The following is a 24,378-nucleotide window of genomic DNA, read 5'->3' as shown; positions in this document are numbered from 1 at the left end:
TAGCTGAGCTAAGCAGTTTTAGTTCAGTCTGACCTAGTGAGGAGTTCAACAGGGAGGTATGTGGAAACCCTCTCTTTCTCTCTCTCTTCCTCTTTCTACCCTTCAACTTCAACCTGTAAGCATTTATACTAGTTATTAGAGGGAGTTTGCTTATTGGGACTGTTGCTTATATTCAGAATAACATCATTAAGTCTAATTGGATAGGCTGAGTTCTGTAGGGGTTCTTTATTCTGTTCTTTGTATTTCATTGTGTAATTTTGTGAATTAAATTTTTGTCTATTTTAAAATCTAGTAGACAACCTGGGTAACGTAATCTGGGTAATTTTCACTGTACACTTACTGAAACAAATTGCAAAGTTATGGTCGGAACTGCCTGTTTAAGAATGTTTTGAGTGGTCTGGCCTAGTCCACAACACATTCCAATTCCTGTACTCAAAGCTTTGGCTGATGAAAGCAAGCATGAAATGCTTTATTCATCACACTGTTACCACTTTCTTCACCACTTTTAAGGAATTATGTACCTATAACCTTCGATTGTTCTGTTCAATAACACTTCCCAGGACACTAACATTAACTGTGTAAGTCATGCCAATGACACCTTGGTAATGGAAACCTGCTGTTCACTTTCAGTGTCAGAGCCCTTGCTGTGTAGCCTCTCAGGTTCGAACTGCTGATGTCCATGCTGAAATGATGTCTGTTGAATTAGGGTACTCAAGGACTCTATGTGAGGTTGGACAACTCATCACAACATTTCCAAAAATACAGCATGGCTCTTCCTTAAACTTTTCAAAAACAAATGATACTGAAGATTACCCTACCTGAAAGTTGATGGTTGGTCACTTCAATGGGTTGACATTTTCAGTGGGCCACTTGTGGTGGTGGTGGGGATTGTTGTTGTTGGGATTCCATAATATGGATCATTCAAAGTTGGCTGCACATCCAGCAGATGTACTAAATAGACCTACAAATTCTAACTGGTGTCAAAACCATCAGTGCAGTCATGTTTTGGCCAGTTAGGGAGTTTCTAGTACACACACAGCACACCTACGCACTGCCCTTCCTGCATGAGGAGCAACCATATGCCCTACTGGAAAAGCAAATGGCTTTCCTGGTGCTGGATCCAGTGACAATTCAGCTGGAAAAACAGTGCAAGATTTTCTTCTCAATTAAAAGGCAGAAGGAAGTATTTAGAATGTGAATGGTCTGACTTTATAAGGTTACGTTGCAAACCAAAGTCAAGTGCCATGTGATCATGTGTCAGCTGATCTATCATCATATAATGTTTTCTCACATGACCTAACCTCTATGAGATATTTTCACTCTGAAATGGTCATCCTAGACATAGTAAAGACATCCAGCCAGAAGTCCAATCGTCAAATCCATGTTCTGTATTACAGGTTCTGAAAGAAGAGCCAAACAGAATTCCTAAACATTATGTACACTCATGGGAATTTCCAGAGGAGTGAAATTCTGAAGGAATTTCAATTTCTTGATTATTAACAGTTGTATTAGCCAGAGACTACTTCTGATTTTCACAATTTCCCCAAAAACCAATCAGCCTTGTATTAGCAAAGCAAATAACTAACACTAGCAGCGATCTGTAAATGAGGGACAATTCATTAGTTTGTTGGTGCAATAGACGTTGTAATATCCATCAACCCAGGGAAACATTTCAACTCTGGTTAATAGCACTTGATAACATTTAATAGCATGATAATGAAAATGTCAGTGGCCACAAATGTGATGAGTTAGAGGGTTGATTTATTTTCCAACATGAAATTGAAAATACCAGACAGTTAAGATTCTTGTTGTTTTAATTTCTGTTTTGTTGTATACATCCAATATTGTGTCAATTCATTTTGACATCAAATTTGATGAAAGAAAATCATCACTATTAGAGGTTTTAGAGCATTTAATATTTTAACAGAATTATTGAGAAAGTTGCTTTTTTCCATTCCAGATGCATCCACATATGCACATTTTCTGTTTAATGCCTTTGACACAGACCACAATGGTTCAGTGAGTTTTGAGGTGAGTGTCATTTTTTTTAACGCAATTTAGTTACTCTGAGTGTTGTGCATATTGTAGCCAGCTCCATTAACTAAGGGGACCTGCTGTCATTTGTGGTTCCCTCCCATGGGTGTCAATCACAGAGTTTGGGCACTGGGGGAGAGACAGAGGACATTCAAATGATTTGGTGCGAGCAAGTTCAAAGGACTCATTGGGAAGGTCTGCAAAAGTGGGGAGGGGGTGGGGGGAATGTGAGGCATGGTGGTGGGGATGAGGGTGCAAGATGAAAGTAGGAATTCAGGTCTGTCGTGGGGGAGCTGAGGATCAGGCACTTTCTGCTTTGGCTTCAGGTCTCCAGCATCCGCACTTCCTTGTTTTATTCTTCTGATTGAATGAACTAAAATCCAAATTTAGATAAAATAAAAATCTCAAAGACTTTAATATCCAGACCATTACCTGACCCAGAAGAAAATTAACACAGAGTCAGACAGATTAAAATATTTAATGCATGACTGAAGAATTATTTTTTTGGGAAGCAGGTGTTTCAGTTCATCTGGAACTGACACTTGGTCTGGGACAAGAGGAAACCATTCCACTGGGATGAATATCATTTAAACCAGGCATCAGGCCTTTTATAAAGTGTCATTTGAATAAGGCAGTGAATAGTATTCTGAGGTAATAAATTACTTGGGGTTATTTTGGTGGTTAGTGGGTTCAAGAAAGTGGAAATTTACAAATCTATATACAAAATTGTGTAACAGAATAGCATTTAGGTAAACCCAAGAGAATGTGTTAGCAGCAGCTCAATTAGTAGCACTATTCCCTCTCCAGCAGAACATTGTAAGCAAGTGTCAGGAGAGTCAAGCTCCGATGTTGGTTTGTTCTCAATATGAAAAGCCTGAGCAGAACTGAACTGCTTTCATGACTGTGCATGTATATAAAGATATTTTAATGAATAAAGTATGTTTTGAAACATAAAAGAAAGGTGGTTCTCTGTGCTCCATGGGCTGTTTTCCGGACACCCACCGAGACATTGACTGCCTGGAGAATCATCAACTCGGTGAAAGGCGCTCTTTGGTCAGCCGGAATCATGTTGGTCTTCCAGAACAAGGAGTTAGCATCGACTGAATATTGCAGACTGGCACATTCCAAGGACTATGTGCTGAGGGATGCACTAAAGTTTGGGGAAGCTGCCGCCAAGGCACAGTGGGGAAAGACCACCTTCTAAGGTCTTTCTGCTAAAGTACAGAGGGGGTTCATTCAGTTATCAGACGCTCCTGGTGCCTCAGATATATTTAAATATAGTCTTGTACTAGTAAGAAATGCCTTGGGTTTGTTTGTTCTCCATATGCAAAGACTATACAGAACTGAACTGCTTTAGTGACTGTGTATACAAATAAACATTTTTTTATGAAATAAAAAAAGCTCAAGTCCTACTCCATAACTAACCTAACACTTTAATTGGAGGTGCCTGCATATGGATAAGTTATTTAAACAAATCACCCATCTGCTCCCTCAGTTAGCCTAGAAAGATCCTTTGGCATGATTTGAAAGAAAAGAGAGAGAGGGTGATGTTCTGGCCAATAATTATCGATCGATCAACATCACTTCTTTTAAAAAGTGAGATTATCAGTTAATTATCACATGGTTGTTAGTGGGACCTGGGTGTGCATAAATTGGCACTTTTCATATGTACAGTAGAGTGGAATCTCCTGTGGATATGAAAAGTGTGATATAAATGCACATCTGACAGCAAGGGACAGAAGCTATAAAAAATATAACAGGGCATTAGGTATGAAATAAAGAAAATTAGTTAACATTAAAGGTGCTAACTCTGAATCCATGAAGTAATTGTAACAAGCTAGATGGATTAGAATCACTGAATTTTACAGAAGAATGCCATTTGGCCCATCGTGTCTGTACCATTTCCCCAAAGAGTTACTCAGCTAGTTCCATTCTCCAGCCCTATCTCCAGAGTCCTCTAAATTCATCCCATTCAAATATATATAGCTCTCTTTTGAACCTCCTGTGGAATCTGCCTCCACCACTCTCCCAAGCAGTGCTTTCCAAATCCTAACAACTCTCTGAGTAAAGAAGTTTCTCCTCATCTTGCTGATAGTTTTGAAATTGGCATACCAATTAATGGAAACAGAATATCCTTCTTTACTCTTTAATTTTGGACACCTTAATAAAGTCACCTCTTAATCTTCTGTCCTCCAAGGAGAATAAGTCCAATTTCTCTAATCTTCATTGTAGCTAGGAGAGTGTTGTGTCAATTAGTTTTTGATCTTTTGTTAGCTGTTGTAAATGTTATGCCTTTTCTACAGCTTTCCTATCTTGTCCATTCTTGAGCTTTGGCTTTAAGTCACATTCAAATTGTTGATTAATGTGAGGTCATGCGTTGATGGGGACCATTGCAGGAGTAATTGGCTGGTTGCAAAACTGCTTTGTGTCAATGGCAGGGTGAAGAGCCTGGGAGGTAGATGGAATAGTTGGATTTTCTGGTGACTTGGGCTCAGAAGAGCAATCGAGGTGAATCTTATAATGTGAGCTACTGGTGGGAAGTGGAACTCACCACTGTGCCTGACTGTTTCCTCCTCCCCAGAGGATCTGAGTTTGTGTTCCTCATACATGACCAGGACAAGTGATGGAATGCTATGCACAAAATGGCACCTAGCACCAGTTTGGAAAAGTCAAGTGGTGTGCAATTTAGGCAGCTCCAGATCTATCCAGGCCAGAATGTCATGTGTTTAGTTTATCCAATTACATGTCTGGTGATGATATAATATTAATTTCAATGCTATTGGGGTGTTAGTTTCGGATTTCTGATGGGTATGATGTGTTACTTTTGTACTGGGTGTCCCTAGTCACCGAGCAGCTGCCCTTTGCATCTGCCCAAAGGTGTGGAGAGATTGGGGAGGACGGATTGTCACAGGAAGAAAGCATCATGGCAGCTGTCTGGGAACTGTGCACAGACCTGCACATGTGTTGTTTTTCTGGTTTATACCCTTTTGTTTTTGATGGAATGTAAGCCTTTGTAATTGACAAACACTCCTGGTTGTTTTGTGTGTGGATTCAATGGGACCTTGTGCTTGTGGAAAGTCAGAGCTGAAAATGTGTTGCTGGAAAAGCGCAGCAGGTCAGGCAGCATCCAAGGAGCAGGAGAATCAACATTTTGGGCATGAGCCCTTCTTCAGGAAAGCCCTGAAGAAGGGCTCATGCCCGAAACGTCGATTCTCCTGCTCCTTGGATGCTGCCTGACCTGCTGCGCTTTTCCAGCAACACATTTTCAGCTCTGATCTCCAGCATCTGCAGTCCTCACTTTCTCCTTGTGGAAAGTCAGCTAACACTGCAAAGCCAAACTCCTGCTCACTCTGACTGACCAGGCATGGTTGACGTAAATTCTGATTCTGACAAGCAAGCCATACGCCACCTTCCGTATGTAATTCTGTGCAGCTGACTGGGAGATTGAAGAGATATCAGTGCAGGATTCAGAGGCAACAAGCTGAAGTGGATCATGACAATGACATCAAAGACATCAATGACTTGTAATGTGTAGCCACTTGATCCAGTCAGTTATTGATCTCCTTTCAGGAAGCTGCAGTCACCACCTAACACAACAAAGGGAAAGGGAATAAAACCGGACTGACCATTGGCATCAACCAAATTTCCAGAAATAACAATAGCTCATGCAGCCCTGTTGATCATTCAAAGTGCTCCTTGCTAAAAGATGGGGTCTAATGCCAAACTTGGGAGAGCAATTCCACAGACAGTCAAGCAACAGTCTGACATAGTCATTCTCACAGAATCATTCCTTACACAGAATGCACCAGACAACACCGTCATCATCTGCGGGCATATCCTGGCCCACTGAAAGGACAGACCACCGGATTTGGTGGCACAATGGTATACAGTCATGAGTGAGTTGCCCTGAGAGACCTCAATATTGACTCCAGACATCATTAACTCTCATAGTGCTAAGTCAAAGTAGGGGCAGAAACTTCCTGTCAATTATCACTTATTGCTCATGAATTAGTACTCCTCCATGTTGAACACCACTTGGAAGGTGCAGTGGGAGTTTCAAGGACACAGAATGGACTCTGACTGGGGACGTCAATATCTATAACCAAGAGTAATTCTATAACACCAATATTGGCCATCTGGTCAAATTCTATTGGACATAACTACTAGACAGGGCCTACTGCAGGTGGTATCAGAACTATCGAGGAGGAAAAAATGTACTTGACCTCATCTTCACCAATCTACCTGTTGCAATATTTGCACTGGAGATTGACTTGTTTAAGTTGGCTCCATAATAAAATAGATTATAAATGTTCAGTGGAATTGTCAAGTTTATATTTATACTATCTTTCTTGCATCAAAGACTATCAATTATAGAACAACTCCTCACATCTCTGACTTCAAGTGCTTAATGAATGACTTTGACTGCTATGCAGGTGATGTACTTCAAACACACCAGTCAAATTGCGCACAGCAGCAACCCACAAACAGTAATTAAATGAATGGTCAGCTTTTGTATGATTTTGATGATACTGGTGAAACAATGATACCAAATTTACTTCTGGATTAGTGGTGCTGGAAGAGCACAGCAGTTCAGGCAGCATCCAAGGAGCAGCGAAACCGACGTTTCGGGCAAAAGCTCTTCATCAGGAATAAAGGCAGTGAGCCTGAAGCGTGGAGAGATAAGGTAGAGGAGAGTGGGGGTGGGGAGAAAATAGCATAGAGTACAATAGGTGAGTGGGGGAGGGGATGAAGGTAATAGGTCAGGGAGGAGAGGGTAGAGTGGATAGGTGGAAAAGGAGATAGGCAGGTAGGACAAGTCCGGACAAGTCATGGGGATAGTGCTGAGCTGGAAGTTTGGAACTAGGGTGAGGTGGGGGAAGGGGAAATGAGGAAACTGTTGAAGTCCACATTGATGCCCTGGGGTTGAAGTGTTCCGAGGTGGAAGATGAGGCGTCCTTCCTCCAGGCGTCTGGTGGTGAGGGAGCGGCGGTGAAGGAGGCCCAGGACCTCCATGTCCTTGGCAGAGTGGGAGGGGGAGTTGAAATGTTGGGCCACGGGGCGGTGTGGTTGATTGGTGCAGGTGTCCTGGCGATGTTCTCTAAAGCGCTCTGCTAGGAGGCGCCCAGTCTCCCCAATGTAGAGGAGACCGCATCGGGAGCAATGGATACAATAAATGATATTAGTGGATGTGCAGGTAAAATTTTGATGGATGTGGAAGGCTCCTTTAGGGCCTTGGATAGACGTGAGGGAGGAGGTGTGGGCGTAGGTTTTACAGTTCCTGCGGTGGCAAGGGAAGGTGCCAGGATGGGAGGGTGGGTTGTAGAGGGGCGTGCACCTGACCAGGTAGTCACGGAGGGAATGGTCTTTGCAGAAGGCGGAAAGGGGTGGGGAGGGAAATATACCCCTGGTGGTGGAAATGTCGGCGGATGATTTGGTTTATGCGAAGGTTGGTAGGATGGAAGGTGAGCACCAGGGTCGTTCTGCCCTTGTTACGGTTGGAGGGGTGGGGTCTGAGGGCGGAGGTGCGGGATGTGGACGAGATGCATTGGAGGACATCTTTAACCATGTGGGAAGGGAAATTGCAGTCTCTAAAGAAGGAGGCCATCTGGTGTGTTCTGTGGTGGAACTGGTCCTCCTGGGAGCAAATACGGTGGAGGCAGAAGAATTGGGAATACGGGATGGCATTTTTGCAAGAGGTAGGATGGGAAGAGGTGTAATCCAGGTAGCTGTGGGAGTCGGTGGGTTTGTAAAAAATGTCAGTGTCAAGTCGGTCATCATTAATAGAGATGGAGAGGTCCAGGAAGGGTAGGGAGGTATCAGAGATGGTCCAGGTAAATTTAAGGTCAGGGTGGAATGTGTTGGTGAAGTTGATGAATTGCTCAACCTCCTCGCGGGAGCACGAGGTGGCGCCAATGCAGTCATCAATGTAGCGGAGGAAGAGGTGGGGAATGGTGCCAGTGTAATTACAGAAGATCAACTGTTCTACGTAGCCAACAAAGAGACAGGCATAGCTGGGGCCCATACGTGTGCCCATGGCTACCCCTTTGGTCTGGAGGAAGTGGGAGGATTCGAAGAAGAAATTGTTAAGGGTGAGGACCAGTTCGGCCAAACGAATGAGAGTGTCGGTGGAAGGGTACTGTTGGGGACGTCTGGAGAGGAAGAAACGGAGGGGTTGGAGGCCCTGGTCATGGCGGATGGAGATGTAGAGGGATTGGATATCCATGGTGAAGATGAGGTGTTGGGGGCCGGGGAAACGGAAGTCTTGGAGGAGGTGAAGGGCGTGGGTGGTGTCTTGAACGTATGTGGGGAGTTCCTGGACTAGGGGGGGATAGGACAATGTCGAGGTAGGTAGAGATGAGTTCAGTAGGGCAGGAGCATGCTGAGACAATGGGTCGGCCAGGTGGTCAGGCTTGTGGATCTTGGGAAGGAGGTAGAACCGGGCAGTGCGAGGTTCCCGGACTATGAGGTTGGAAGCTGTGGGTGGGAGATCTCCTGAGGTGATGAGGTTCTGTATGGTCTGGGAGATGATGTTTTGGTGATGGGGGGTGGGGTCATGGTCGAGGCGGCAGTAGGAAGAGGTGTCCTCGAGTTGGCGTTTGGCTTCAGCTGTCCACTCAGATTACTTGAAAAAGATATAGGATTATATCTTAAAAGTAATTTTTTGAAAAAAAAAAGCATTATGTTGCTTGTTATACTGATTTTCTATTTCTACTTGAGATCTTCCATGATGTCCCTAAGAAAGTCCAAGATTTTGCTACTTTAAAACAATTAGGATGTTTACTCCAAAAAAAAACAGAAGAACAGTAGATGCTGGAAACCAGAAATAAAACAAAAACAAAAATTGCTGGAAAAACTCAGCAGATCTGGCAGCATTCATGGAGAGAAACCAGAATTAAAATTGTTCTGAAGAAGGGACATTGGACCCGAAACCTTAACACTGATTTCTCTCCACAGATGCTGCCGGTCCTGCTGAGTTTTCCCAGCAACTTCTGCAGCTTACTTTGCAGCCACTAGTCAACCTCCTGTGGTGTTGCACAAGGAGACAAGACCAAGTGGCAAAGAGGAATGGATAATAATGGAGAGAGAGAACCAGACATCACCAGATGATGTGAGAACTGGGTTGGAGGCAAAAGGAATTCAAGAACAAGATTAGAGCCAGGTTAGACAATGGATATTAGGATGGAGAACTAGAATAAGATGAAATATTGAACGAGAAGATGACGAACAAGTAACTGGATCAAGTTGCTGTGTTAACAAATTGAAAGGGTCTTAGGCATCAGCAATGTTTTTAAGATCTAGGCCTCAGCCAATAAAATTAAATATAAATTGAATAATGATGCATGCTTTTTAAGGACATATTTTAAAAAAGATTGGAATAATTAAGAAACTGATTGATAAGTGCAGGATGAAAGCTGACTTCTGCCCCTACTGTTCAACAGGGTGAGGGAAGTGTGGTAGGTGACTGAGCAAATTGAGGGCCTGGTAGTGATCAGCATTGCTCCAGTGATCCTGATGAGGTTCTGTGACAAGCTGACAGGTAAATAAACTGAACAACAAATTAACCAGTGAATAAACAAAATTAACAGCTAAGCAGCCAGTCAATCAATCATCAAATATGGCCCATACAGCATCCCTAGTAGCTTTCTAATAATTGCTGGGGAGCAAGAGACACAGCAACAGTGACCAATAGTGCTGCTAAATCAATTGAGCTCGAAAACAGAATGGACCCCACGAGAGTCAACAGAAACCGGAGCAGGACATGAATGAAAAGTTGCATTTTTGAAGGGAATATAATGTAAGATAACCTTTACTTAGCTTGTTATACTGACACCCTCTGGTGGACTTTAAGCACTGCATACAAACTGACAAAGATTTTAGATAGAATTGATTGACAGGCACATAATGTTAGGTGGTACAGTGCATTTGCAGACCACTTACCATGTAACATCATGAAAATATTGAAATTGCTTAGCCTTAACATTTAGTAAACAGATTGAACATTTCTTAAACTTTGAATTTCTCTGTCATTTCAGGATTTTGTTATGGGCCTTTCTGTTTTACTTCGTGGAACAATACAGGACAAACTTAAATGGGCTTTCAATTTATACGACATAAATAAGGATGGATATGTAACAAAGGAGGTATAATACACAAAGCACTTTCTTCACTGATGAATTTTTGAGTTGGAAAAGAGCTTCTTTGGAACACCGACGGTAACATATAATGAATTGGAGACCCCCTTCTGTTTATATGTGTGGAGATACTTCTCATTATTTTGACTCACTGCCTTGTTTTTATTTAACTCAGTGTTTACAGGGAAACAATAAAAATTTTACATTTAATTTACTATTTAATACTTTCTAATATTCACGAATAAATCTTGTATCCCCAAGAAAGTACACAATGAATAAACAGGTAGCACTTGAACCCTCTATACAGACAGGAATATAGCTTTCATGCAAATCACAATGGACAATATTGTCATTAACCCTAAATTAAAGAGATTTGTACCATTTTGATTTATTAGCCTGGTACTTTACTTGTTAAACTTTAACTTTTTGTAACTTACTGCATAATTTTGTAAATGCGTAATATTGCCCTGTCCCATATTTATATGGCAGAGTATCTTTATAGTGTGTATCTGCAATGACCTCAAATTGGAACGAAAGCTAAACATAGATATTTTCCAAACATGGATTGGAAATTACACTTGAAATAATGAAGCTTTACAGCTAAATCCTAATTGATGTGTAATCAACTTGCCAAGAAAATGTTCCGCTTAAGTCTGGTGTTTGCGTCAGAGTTTCTATAAACAGCAGATAAAATAATAAGTTTAAGTCTTGATGCCATACTCTTGTTACTGCTCAATTAGCAGATGGATATGGCTATTTCAGGTCAGTCTGATATCTATCAATCTACCTTGCCCTGCTCCTTGTGGTGATACCTACCTCTTTATCCCTCTCTGCTCATCAGGCAGCCATATACAATAGTGGATGTGGCAGAGTTACTTACAGGCTTTCAGAACAAACAGCAGAAGGCCACCCCAGATTCAGTAGTGTATCATCAGTAGACCCTCTCCCTCCCTATGTTCATTTTAACAACTTACCACTGCTGTCCCACAGGCTTATTTTATGTTTCTTCTAACGATGTCTAAATTTAGTAAATATCATAAGGCTATATGATGAAGCAGAAGTGGCCATTCAGCCATTGAGTCTGATCAGCTATTCAATGAGATCATGGCTGATTTGATAATCCTTGACTCTACTTTCCTGCTTTCTCCCAATAACCTTGATTCTATTACTAATTAATAATCTGCCTATCTCAGCCTTGAATGTACTTAGTACCTCAGCCGATACAGTCCTCTGCAGTAAAGATTTTTACAGCTTGACTATGCTCTGAAAGAAGAAATTCCTTCTTATTTCTGTTTTAAATGAGAAACACTTTATGCTGAGATTGTGCCTTCTGATCTTAGAATCTCCCTTAAAGGGAAACAACTCCATTAACAATCTTACATGTTTCAAAGAGATCACCTCTCATTGTTCTATATTCCAACAAATATGGGCCCAATCAACTCAAATTCTCCTCATATATGACAGTCCCTCTATACCTGGTATCAATCCAGAGAACCTTCTCGGAACTGCCTACAATCCAATATATCATTCCTTAGAAAAGGGCCAATGGGCTGAGGAATGGCAGATGGAGTTTAATTTAGATAAATGCTAGGTGCTGCATTTTGGAAAAGCAAATCAGAGCAGGACTTATACACGTAATGGTAAGGTCCTGGGGAGTGTTAGAGAACAAAGAGACCTTGGAGTGCAGGTTCATAGCTCCTTGAAAGTTGAGTTGCAGGTAGATTGGATAGTGAAGGAGGCTTTCCTTTACTGGTCAGAACATTGAGTATAGAAGTTGGGAGGTCATGTTGCGACTGTACAGGACATTGGTTCAGCCACTTTTGGAATATTGTGTGCAATTCTGGTCTCGTTCCTATCGGAAAGATGTTGTGAAACTTGAAAGGTTCAGAAAAGATTTACAAGGATGTTGCCAGGGTTGGATGATATGAGCTATAGGGAGAGGCTGAATAGGTGGGAGCTGTTTTCCCTGGAGCGTTGGAGGCTGAGGGGTGACCTTTTGGATGTTTATAAAATCACAGGGGCAAGGATAGGATAAGTAGACAAGGTCTTTTCCCTGGGGTGGGGGAGTCCAGAACTAGAGGGTTTAGCGTGATGGGAGCAGCATTAGAAGGGACCTAAGGGGCAACTTTTTCACACAGGGGATGATGCATGCATGGAATGAGCTGCCAGAGGAAGTGGTGGAGTCTGGTACAGTTACAACATTGAAAAGGACTCCCAAATCCTTCTGATCTATTTTCCCTATGCACTTTGAATTCTTCCACATGGCTTCCTCTGCCAATCTGACCAAATCAGTCTGCGTCAAAATTAAAATCATCCATGATTAATGTACCTTTGTTATATCCTTTCATTAGCCCCTGATTTATTCTCTGTCCCAGCATATGCATACTGTTGGCCTCTCAACTGCTACCAGTATTTTCTTTCCCTTTTTTTTATTTTAATTTCTACCCATATGGATTCTACATCTTCTGATTTATGATTATTTCTTGCTATTGTTCTTATTCCATCCCATACCAACATTACCCCTCCTTCCTGCCTGTCCTTTCAAAAAGTCAGGTATTCCGGAATATTTAGTTTCTAGCTTTGATCTCCTTGTAATCATGTTTGTGTAATGGCTATGAGATTGCACCCATTAACCTGTATTTATGTCATTAATTCAGCTATTTTGTTTCAAATACTTTGTGCTTTCAAATAAAGAGATGTTGTTTTTGCCTTTTTACCATGTTTTTTTCTCTTTTTGACCCTATTTACAAGAGCTTATCTAAGTTTGTACATTCTGTCCTGTTACCACCCTATCGCGATCCAAATGGCTTCCCTGGAATCCTGGCATATGCTCTTGCTTTGTGATGTTACACTTCCCCTCTCCTAAACCCTACCCCCCTCTAATTAGTTTAAAGCCCTCTCTACAGTCCTAGTTTTTTGATTCGCCAACACAGCTCAAGTGAAGCTCATCCCACAAAAACAGTGCCTTTTACCCCAGTACTGGTTCCAATGTCCCACAAACTGAAACCCATTCTACCCCACACCAATCTTTGAACCCACATTTAACTTTGTGACTTTATTCTCTTGTGGCAGTTTGTCTGCTATTCGGGTAGTAATCCAACGGTTATTACCTTGAGGATTCTGTTTCTTAATTTAAGTCCTAACTATTCAAAGTCAGTCAGCAAAGTCTCCTTTCCAGTCTAGCAATGCCATTGGTGCCAACGTAGATAACGACTACTGGATCCCTCCTCTCCCTCTTCAAGTTCTTCTCCAGCCCTGAGGAAATGTCCTTAACCCTGATACCAGGACGTGTCATGCAGCCTTCAGAACTCTTGTTCATGGCTGCAGAGAACAGCATCTATCTCCCTAATTAGACTGTGCCCTACTACAACTACATTCCTATTTCCTCCCCATTTGAAGGCTCCCCATACCAAGGTGCTGTGTGTGTTTACTCATCCTCTCTGCAGTTCCCACCCTCTTCTGCACAATTTGCAAGTAGCTTATAACTGTTGAACAATTGTAGGGACTGAAAATCCTCAGTTGGAACATCTTGGGTCCTCAGAGTTGCCTCAACTGTAGTGACACCCTACTGTCTCTGATCAATACAGCAATAATGAAAAGTGGAATCTCCCCGAACTGTAGTGAGTCAGGAAAGAATGACACCAATTATCTCTTTGCACATGCTGAGTGGTAAATTGAGATCTAAAGAGTGACATGGAAGTAGAATTGCCTTTCTTTCTTTATTTCACTCAATTTCAGGTGTATGTTTAGAGGATGTCTGTGACATTTTCAAAACATCCCACGCGATTTGTCTGGGTTTCTTTTCTTTTCCCTGGACCTGCCAAGAACAAACTCTTGAAATATTTATCTTTGTCACAACAGCGTCTGGCAGTGTTCTGTTCTCTTGCAGCTCATACAAGAAGTGCCAACTGCATTGATGAAGGCATTAATATATATTTGTGGTTTCCTGGTATCATTTTGTTCCAATAAAGTGGAAATGTTAATACACCAGGGAGAATTCTCAATTGATAGCTGATGTCATTTTAATTAGCTTCTATTCATCGACTGTAATTAACTTTGCACCAAAATAAGTTGTAACACATGGTTTTCATAACGCTCAGAATATTTTTTTCTCAAATACCAGGAAGATTATGAGTGACTTACATTCTGTAAGCCCCGTTGAAAATGTGTATGTAATGCTTTCAAATAATGGGAACACTTATTTAATTGAGGCAAGTATACAAAATGAAGATTAAATGATAAAAATTTAAAGAAGAAATTTTATCATGCAGTCATCACAGTAAAGCATTTTTTTTAAAACAAGTGCTTACTGAAGCAAGACCTTCCCTTGCAAGAAGTGGGTGTTGCACAGTCAAGTCATTCAGCCCAACATTGTTTATGCTCCTAATGAGCCTCTTAGCCTTCTTAAAATTATTTAGAATTTATAATAAAGAAACAGGCCATCCCAATAGGTCTATGCGATTTCACCACACTATTTCATCTACTCCAGCAAAATATCCTTCCATTTCTTCCTCCTCATATACTTCACTAGCTTTGCTTTAACTGTATCTATTCTAGTCACCTCCAGAACGCTTTGTGACAGCAAGTATACATTCCCATCTCTCACTGGATAAAGATATCTTGTCCTAAAATTCTTATTGAATTTATTAATGATTATTTTATATTTATAATCCAATGTTTTGTATTTGCACGCAAGTAGAATATATTGTCTGCATCTACCCTAGAAAAACTTTATATAACTTTAAAGACTGATATAAAATCTATTGAAATAGTCCCAGCCTATTCACACTTTCTCAGTAGTTATCATCTGATTTCAAGGAAGTTGGTAACAAATGGCTGGAACTATTTTGTATGTTACAGTGGGATAGTGGTAATGTTACAGTGTTGATGTTAATGGACAGAGGCTCAGTCTAATGCCCTGGGGACCTGGGTTCAAATCTCTCCGTAATACATAAACTTAATTAATGCATATGGAATTATAAAAGCTAGCCATTAATGATGAAGCTATGATTGTTGTAAAAACTGGATCACTAGCATCCTTTAGGAAAGGAAATCTGGCATATTTACTAGTTCTGGCCTACGTGTTGCTCCAGGCCCCAGTGATGTATTTAACAATTAAACTCCCTCTGAAATGGTGAGCCAGCCCTCATTTCAACAGCAATGAGAGATGGGCAACAAATGCTCATCTTGTCAGTGACGACCACTATGATAGAATTTGCAAATAGACACTTCTCACAAATTGCTTGGAGCTGTATTTCAGAAGAATTGGTGCTGGGATCTCATATTCTGCCACTTGCTTAAACTATTTGAATTTGGAAAGAGAAGTACAAAATTTGTAGTTAAAACCATTGATGATTTCAGTGAATCAGATGGGTTTTTATTACAATTGTTGATAATGTTATGATCATCAATACTCAATGCCTTTAGATCTCCCTCCAGCTATATCCTTTAGGAAAGGAAATCTGGCATATTTACTAGTTCTGGCCTACGTGTTGCTCCAGGCCCCAGTGATGTATTTAACAATTAAACTCCCTCTGAAATGGTGAGCCAGCCCTCATTTCAACAGCAATGAGAGATGGGCAACAAATGCTCATCTTGTCAGTGATGACCACTATGATAGAATTTTATGGGCGGCACGGTGGCACAGTGGTTAGCACTGCTGTCTCACAGCGCCAGAGACCCGGGTTCAATTCCCGACTCAGGCGACTGACTGTGTGGAGTTTGCACATTCTCCCCGTGTCTGCGTGGGTTTCCTCCGGGTGCTCCGGTTTCCTCCCACAGTCACAAAGATGTGCGGGTCAGGTGAATTGGCCATGCTAAAGTGCCCGTAGTGTTAGGTTAAAGGTAAATGTAGGGGTATGGGTGGGTTGCGCTTCGGCGGGTCGGTGTGGGCTTATTGGGCCGAAGGGCCTGTTCCCACACTGTAAGTAATCTAATCTAATCTATATACTTCGCAGATTCTACTGACTGCTCTCTGGTGGAAGCAGCTTTCTGAGAAAAAAGACAGCTCACTTTTTCTTAAAGTACTTACCTTTAGCCCTAATAATGAATTCAAATATGAATCTGGATTTCTAATGGCAAATCTTAAACATTTAAGAATTACTTCAATCACATCTGGATTCTTACTGAAACGCCACTCTCATACATGACTACCTTAGTCACCTCTGATTTCTTATGGTGAAGCGCCAAGCCTATGACAATTACCATCAACTGCAAGGTCCCTGGAAAGTGATAACTTTCTAGAAAGTTCCGTAATATTAACTTCTAACTTTCACTCAAGGCAAGAGCCCCTTAGGAAATGTTCTGAAATAACTGCTAACCCCTGGCAAGTGCGAAGACACCTAGATGGTGTACTAGTGTTGTATCCATTAGCAAACATTTTTTGCAACATTGAGGAGGCTTGGCCTTGGCAATGTCAGATAGTTGTGAAGTTCTTGCAATCTCTCTGGGCGAGAGTGGGGACTGCAGGGAAGATGGGCAAACTGACTGCTTCACTTTGGTGTAGGAAGCCATTCAAGTAGGGAAGGAAATAGGAATGGTATTATGTTAGAGAATTAGGGGGATCGATAATTTTCTCTGCAGCCAGAAGTAGGAGTCTTGCAGGTTGTGAGGCCTGCCCAGTATCAGGTTTAAGGGCATCTCCTCAAACACATTGACTTGGATCCCATTTACCACCCCTTGAGAAAAATAACAGGAAATTACATCACCATAGGAAATAACATTACCAACCCAAGAAAAGCTAAACACATAAATAGCAAGCAGGCTATGCCACCAGTGCTTCATCCAGAGGCTCACTGATGATGTTACCTAGTATAGTGACAAAACGTCTGAAAACAAACTATCTAGCTCAGTGAGCAAACCTACATCCAGAACCTCAACCTGAGCTACAAGTCTTCTCAAAACTCACTTGAAGAAATGTCAACTAAATTACTTCTTAAATCCCAATACTACATAGAAATTAAACTTTCTATCACTAAACTTAGGTAAAATGCAATTTGAAAGATTGTTGTTTATAAGTGTATTAATGTGATGAAGTTGAACAGAGGAACAGATATAGAATCAACTGGGCGAAAGTGAGAACTGTAGATCTGGAAATGATAGTTGAGAGTGTGGTACTGGAAAATTACAGCAGGTCAGGTCGCATTCGAGGAGCAGGAGAATCAATTTTTTGGGCAAAAGCCCTTCATCAGGCATGTCATACCTTAGATCACAATGGTTTCCTTCAGTTATGTAGTGTCCTGCAATTGACTGGTTTCATCAGGAAGGTCTGTGGCTGCACCTCTATACAACTATGAACGTTCCTCCTTGTGCAGATGTTAGTACGTTAGCTGTTCCCTGTTAAAAGTAAGTGGCAGCAAAGGCTAGAAAAAAACAGCAATTTCTCAAACGACCTCTCCTTCATCCAACTCCAGGCTGTAAAGACTTTGCTTCTCTTGCAGCAGGTTCCCTATTAGTACTGACATTCCAGCAGGATCCAATTCTGCATTCGCAATGAATCCCAACCCTAGAGGAGAGTCCAGGGTCGACAGACCCATCAGGAAGAAAAGGCACACCAAGGTTTCTGGAAAGGGGAGATGAGCAAGTTGAAGCCAGAAAAGCCATTGAGTAATATTTGTACAAGATATCACTGGTCGTATCACTGGACTGTTAATCCAGGGATCCAGGTAATGTTCTGGGGATTCAGGTTCAAATCCTGCCACAGGTACTGTGGAATTTGAATTCAATATATATCTGGAATTAAAAGTCTAGTGATGATCATCAATCCATTGTTATTATTGGAAAAACCCAACTGGTTCACTGATATCTTTTAGGGAAGGTAACTTCCACTCTCTCCTGGTCTGGCCTACATGTGATTCCAGACCCACAGCAATGTGGTTTACTCTTAACTGCCCTCTGGGTAATAAATGCTAGCCTAGCCAGTGACACCATCGTCTTGTGAATGAATAAAATAAAAATGTGAAATGGATGATTTTGCACATATTGGCTTTACCTAACCAAATATTTTCGAATCATTATGGTTTGCAGGAGATGTTGGACATAATGAAATCTATTTATGACATGATGGGAAAATACACTTATCCTATTCTCAGAGAGGAAACACCCAGACAACATGTTGAGATTTTTTTCCAGGTTTGTGATGTACAATTTTATAGTAAACACAAACAAAATGCATAACTAAGAAAAATAAGAAAAATGCAACCGTTAGCTTTTATTCTTAGTGGTTCAGTTTTAATCATTATTATAAATGTATTTTACTAAAATAAAAATCATACCTGCTATTAGACATGTGTGCACTGGATATATTGCTAAAAATGGACATTAGCAAGAGACTGACTTTTAATGTCAGGGCTATGAACAAAGACTAGAGAAGTTTTGAAAAGGCACCACAGAGAGGTAGACTAGATTTTCAGTCAGGAATTTGGAATGGGGTCTAGTTCTGAGTACCGACCCAAAGGTGTGCCTTAGTTATAGCCAGTATAGTCTTTAATGTTTCCTCTTGTAATGACTTGAGCCTGCCATATTGGACATGCCTACATTATTAGCTGAAATTCCATTTGATGCAGAAATGGGGTGTTCATAGGTAATCTTCTGTTTATTGTTCACTGCTTTTTGATGGGCAGCCAATCCTTAGGCTGTCCTCATTCAACATACTGTTGAAACTGTGATGATAATCGAACACAGTCAGTTTTGTCAAATTAGGTGCCCACCCATCAGCCTTTGTTCCAGACCCTATTAAGTATTCAGCCTGTGATTCAGCAAGGTAGATAAGATTTTTAAAGGATTGGAAAAGGCCAATCCTAAATATCATTTTAAATTAAACTGCAACTGAACCAAGAGCCAAGCTCAAATTAGAATTGGCATGCTTAGGATAGATATGAATAACTTTTTTAAATGTAAAGAATGACCACGTTTGGATTAAAATAGTGTTGTGGAACAAGATCTCTGTAATTACTTAAGAAATAACTGCATACTATATTTGGTGGTTGGGGGAATTGCAGAGTGCGAAGGCTAAGATTTTTCTGGATGCTCAGAATCAAAGAGCCACCATTATCAACAACTGTTTGTGATCAAACACGTCTAACATTTACAATTGACTTTCTTTTCCTTTTCCTCACTTGTCACATAGCCTGTTTCTCAAGAAGTTGGGGAGTTGATCTAATCCTGGGTATTTGCTAACATTACTTACAGGAGCTGAGCAAGTGTGACTGAGGGTCCTCTTCACTTATTTCCTCCATCCAGTGAAATACATGATGGCACAATGTCAGCACAGGGCCTAAATATTGCAGTGAAATCCTGTGGCAACCACTGGAATTTGGTTTCAGGCATTTATCAATATAGTCAATATTAAGAAGTTACAGAACAACCTCGGTTATCCGAATATCATTTATTCAAATTTCGGATTATCCTAACAAGAAAAAACACTATCCATTATCCGGACAATGTGTTAACAAATGCAAACTGAGCTTACTGTTCCTCCTATGCTTTTTCACAGAAGTTTTGCCATTCCCTTACATTACAGGTGGTTATCTCTGTTGCTCAGCATTACGCCTTCTCTTTTTTATTAATGATGTAATTTTTTGCTTTATCTTTTTAACAGAAAATGGATAAAAATAGAGATGGAGTTGTCACAATTGATGAATTCATTGATACCTGCCAAAAAGTGAGTAGTTTGCCATTTAGTGTTATCAATAACTCCGTTTCTTCCCTTTGTCTCTTTTCTCACTGTTTCCTCTCTTACTGTAACACAGTGTTCCAAGGTTCCTCACTCCACATGCTTTAAACACACAGTTATTTTAGTTTTCCACTTGAAATAAACAACATCAACTTGAATTGATATAACAAAATGTCTCAAGGACCCTGGAGTATTATCAACCAAAAAATGCGACCAAGCCACATGAGGAGCTATTTCGCCTATAAGATACAGATGATACAGAAACAAGCTGTTTGGATGATTCACTCCCTATCAATGTTCATACTGCATTCATCCTCCTGCCAAAATATTCTCTTATCTCAACTTATTATTGTTTCTCTCTTTCCTTTTCCCTCATGCTTATCGAGCTTTCCCCTAATGTCTCCAAAGTATGCACTTCAACTATTTCCTGGAGAATTGAACACATGTCATCATACTGTTGGAAATAAGTTTTTTCTGAATTCCTTTTTGGATTTTGTAAAACCTTCCATGACTTTAAATGACTCTACTTGATCATTTGTTTCCAACACAAAAGAAACCTTTAGTGAACTGCATTACTGTGCATTTTTGTTGGCATCCTTTGTAATCTTTTTTGCATACATCCCTTTGTAATCTTTTTATAATATGCAACCAGAACTGCACATAATACAATTTAGTGTGATTTAACCAAGGTTTGATGTAGGGTCCTTACTTTTCAATTCTGAATGAATAGTATTTATATGGTTAATCCAGTTAATTTTCTGGTCAATGCTATTGCAAAGTTGGGTAGAGTAATTGTAGATTGAGAGGTAGGTAGTTAGAATTTGATGGTGTGTGTAAAATTGTAAATGGTTTCCTTTAAAAGATGGTGCTTTTTTTCTTTGCTTAGATTTAAAAATGGATGGCTGTGAACAATAGCTTGGGGGTTTGCAGGTGCACAAAGAAGACCCAAAGTGAAAGATTTGTATCAAAGGGCCATATGGTTAGCAGGCCAAGCAGCAGACTTTATAAAGACAACAAGTTTTGAATTTTGTCAATCAATTTAAACCAGGTCCTTAAATACTAAAAACCTATTAAATTTAAACCTGATGATGTCGACAACATAGGACCAATGCTATTGTAATAAATCTATATGTCATCAAGGGTATAAAAGCAGGGGGCAGTTAGACACAGACCCCAAAGCTAACTGCCATTCACTAGAGCAAATAGGCCTCAGCTCTCTCAAGAGAGAAATTAGCTCTCACAATCATTTATGTTTTCAAGAAAGAATCATCTAAATAATAATGGTACCAAGAAAACATTCCTGATAGAAGAACAATGAAGAAGGCATCTTATGTCAGAAGAACGATGGAGGGGGCCTCAAACATTCCAGAAGACATGTAAAATGGCTGTAATTTCAAGACACATTTTAGTTATATGAGTGGGACTTGTATTTATTAGAACAGCATACCATTGGAATCTTGAATTATTTGGAAATAGTTAGTAGTTAGATGGGATTTATTTAGTTTTTTAATAGTTTAGTTAATTTGTTCACTGTTAAGAGTTAGATAAATAAATTGTTAATAGCTGATTATAAAGTGAGTGTCAGGGATTTCTTTTCTTTAACCACTAGAAGTTACTGAAAAATGGGTTATACCCCTTCCCACATTCCTTTTAACAGATCATAGGGTGAGGCACTCCTCTTTGAATGTTTTGGTTTTGGTTCTTGGTGCGGGTGGGGTCAACCTTCTCTTCGTAACAATGGTTATTGCTAGTAAGGTGATGGTGGAGAATTCAGCCATCCCATCACCTTTAAACATCAAAGAGAGATTAGAGGCCAAGGTGTTTGAGGAGAAATTCTGAAGCTTAGGGCATTGGCAGTAGAAGGTAGAGTGAGTAATTAAAATATAGATGCTCAAGAGACCAGAATTAAAGGCTTAGAGAGGTCTCACAGTAAAGATCTGGACTCCTCCAAAGGGGCCTCTTGGTTCGAGATTGGTCAAAAGAATCACTAGGAGTACGGCCAGTTTAAAGGCAAGGTTACCAGTTTAATAAATTAAGACAGCCTGATGTAATTCTGTCCAGCAACACAGAGATTAAAGCTTCTGTGCTCCGTGGTGAAATTGCACAATTACATTTGAAAATAATACATTATTTATATGTTTTTTAAGAGACAGCACAGCCTTAATTACAAGAAAAGACCAATCAAATGTAATAAGGTGACATGATTTACAGCAGGTTAATCCAATGATATTTCTTGAGAAAGGGGTCTTAATTACAAGAAAAGCCCAATCAACTGTAATATGGTGACCTGATTGACAGCAGGCTAATCCAATGATATTCCCTGGGAAAGGGGTCTTAATTACATAAATTGTCATGTCATGGTAGCAGTTCAAGGTTAGTTCGAATGGTCAATTAATGTGTCAGTATTCATTTTATGAAAACTCCATTGTTTGCCTTATCTCTAACTAACTCAGTGGCAAAGAAATTCTAAAGCCATTTTGATTTTTTTTAAATTGAAAAGCCATTTTGTGGTTAATAAAAATCTACATATACCTGTTGCTTCTGACAACAGCCTAAATTCAAATTTTAGATCCTCAACGGTATTTAAAAGATTGGATGAGTTTATGAAGTCAGGGAAGTGCAGTTAAGACCAAAGATTGTTTTGATAAGGGTAAGACTTTAAAATTCAAGTGATGCATAATCAGGAATTGAGTTAATATGCTGGAGAGATGAGATCAATGGACTGAAGAATCTCCTTCATCCAGAAATGCTTTAATTCCTTTGACCATTATCAGATTTACTATCTAATAGCTTTTGTTGTAATTCAAAGATTCACAGTGTTCTGATTTCTTCTGTACAGGATGAAAACATTATGAAATCCATGCAACTCTTCGAAAATATCATTTAACAACAGCGATAATCAAGCACTTTAAAGAACAACTTCACAGATTCTAAATTATAGATGAGTGACTGTGATCAGTGGAAAACCCACAACAGCTATAACTGAACTCAGCAACAGGCTGAGATAACATATTATGCAAGTGAGCTTTGTTCAGCTGTAAAGCTTCCAACTAGTTATTTTTTTAGAGTTATGAACATATCCATCTCATGAAATTAGGAATGATTTTGAGTTTTCATATGATTTTAGTTGCACACGTAGAATGCATGCTTTCCTAAACTAGGGAACGGAGATAATGACCCTTGGAAAGATAATAAAGTCTATGGTTATGTCACAACTGTGACATTATTTTTGGTCATGTGGATGAGAATTAGATTTTGTGTGTGTGTATGGGTGTCCATGTGACTATGTAGCACAACTCTTCTGATTTGCTGCAGACTGTGTGGAAATAAGCAGCACCCCAATCAAACATGATCCAACAGTCTATTTAAGTGTAATTTTAATACTACATAGAACAAGATAATGAAACGTTAACTAACATATTATCCATTTGTACATCACAGTTTCTTAACTAGTATAAATGCAGCACCTTTTATGGGAAGGTAGAATTACATGACTACTTCAGGTATTGAAACTGAATCCTAAAGACAGGTACAAACTGTTCTGATTTATTTATAACGTAAGAATTGAGGGCTGTGCAATCCCATTACTTCTGAGATTTACAGCAGTGTATTTGTGTATTAATATGTGTACATTTTGTAAAAAGCAAAAGAGTCCATGACAATAAAGACAGAAAGTTTATCTAGGGGGACTTTCTGTTGTTTGTTTGTTTCCAATCCATTAAATCCTTTTAAGATCATACGACATTGAAGTATACAGTTTATCTATATACTAAACACAGAATGTGCCATGGCATTGATATAATAATAGTGCCCTACTTAAATTAGTGGGATAATGTTGCTCTTCTGTGAGATTCTTTTCAATATTGCTGGAGCAAGCATACATCACTCTGTTGTTGAAACTTTGTTTTCGAGGTAGCTACATTTGAAAAGCTTTTTTTTGTTGGAGTGCACATTTTCTCATAGACATTTGTCAGATTCATTCCCATGGCTTTGTTTGCCTTAGTTACTTTTCTACAGTCATACAGGTTTACAACAAGGTAGAAGGGGGCATTCAACACATTACTTCTGCTCTGTCTGTTTGCTTACAAAAAAATCTAAAACAATCAATCTTTGGATAATTCTATATGCATCGTGACTTTAAATATTAATCTACCTTGAAACATACAGTAGTTTTAGCTTTAATTACTCCCAACGGCAACACACTTAATAAGCTAATAACCTTCTGCATAAATAATTATATTTCTCCTTATCTCACTGCTCAGTCTGATTAGCGATCCTTTTAAATTGATTACCTCTCATCACTAGCAACAGAGGAAAGAAGTATTTGCTAATTATCCTATTAAAATTATAATATTTTTTTCTTTCAGAATTTGTTTTTGACTTTCTGTCATCCAATGACACAGCCAGTGCAATGGCATTTGCTGTCCTGGGAGATTTCTTTGGCCTCCCACACCACTTGTACAGTTAAATTTGAGAATGAATGACTCACAGTTATTAGTATTCATGGCCTTTCTTCACTTCACTCTATCCTCCCACGGT

At 39.9% G+C, this 24,378-nt stretch overlaps 1 protein-coding gene across 7 annotated transcripts in view; it reads left to right on the top strand.

Moving 5' to 3' along the window:
* Positions 1-23,522, top strand: part of kcnip4a (potassium voltage-gated channel interacting protein 4a) — a 1,154,042-nt gene extending 1,130,520 nt beyond the window's left edge. For all 7 annotated transcript variants that reach the window (XM_087986801.1, XM_087986802.1, XM_087986805.1 and 4 more), the window contains 5 exons: positions 1,961-2,031; positions 10,068-10,175; positions 18,192-18,296; positions 19,765-19,827; positions 22,679-23,522. In XM_087986801.1, coding sequence (XP_087842927.1) covers positions 1,961-2,031; positions 10,068-10,175; positions 18,192-18,296; positions 19,765-19,827; positions 22,679-22,726 — 395 coding nt within the window. In that variant the 3' untranslated portion in view covers positions 22,727-23,522. The remainder of the gene's footprint in view (positions 1-1,960; positions 2,032-10,067; positions 10,176-18,191; positions 18,297-19,764; positions 19,828-22,678) is intronic.
* The last annotated feature ends 856 nt before the right edge of the window (positions 23,523-24,378 follow it).

Source organism: Chiloscyllium plagiosum, unplaced genomic scaffold (genome assembly GCF_037043375.1).
Source record: "Chiloscyllium plagiosum isolate Xiang-an unplaced genomic scaffold, Cpla_swu_hap1 HiC_scaffold_1, whole genome shotgun sequence".
Lineage (NCBI taxonomy): Eukaryota > Metazoa > Chordata > Chondrichthyes > Orectolobiformes > Hemiscylliidae > Chiloscyllium > Chiloscyllium plagiosum.
This window is presented reverse-complemented; position numbering and strand designations above follow the sequence as displayed.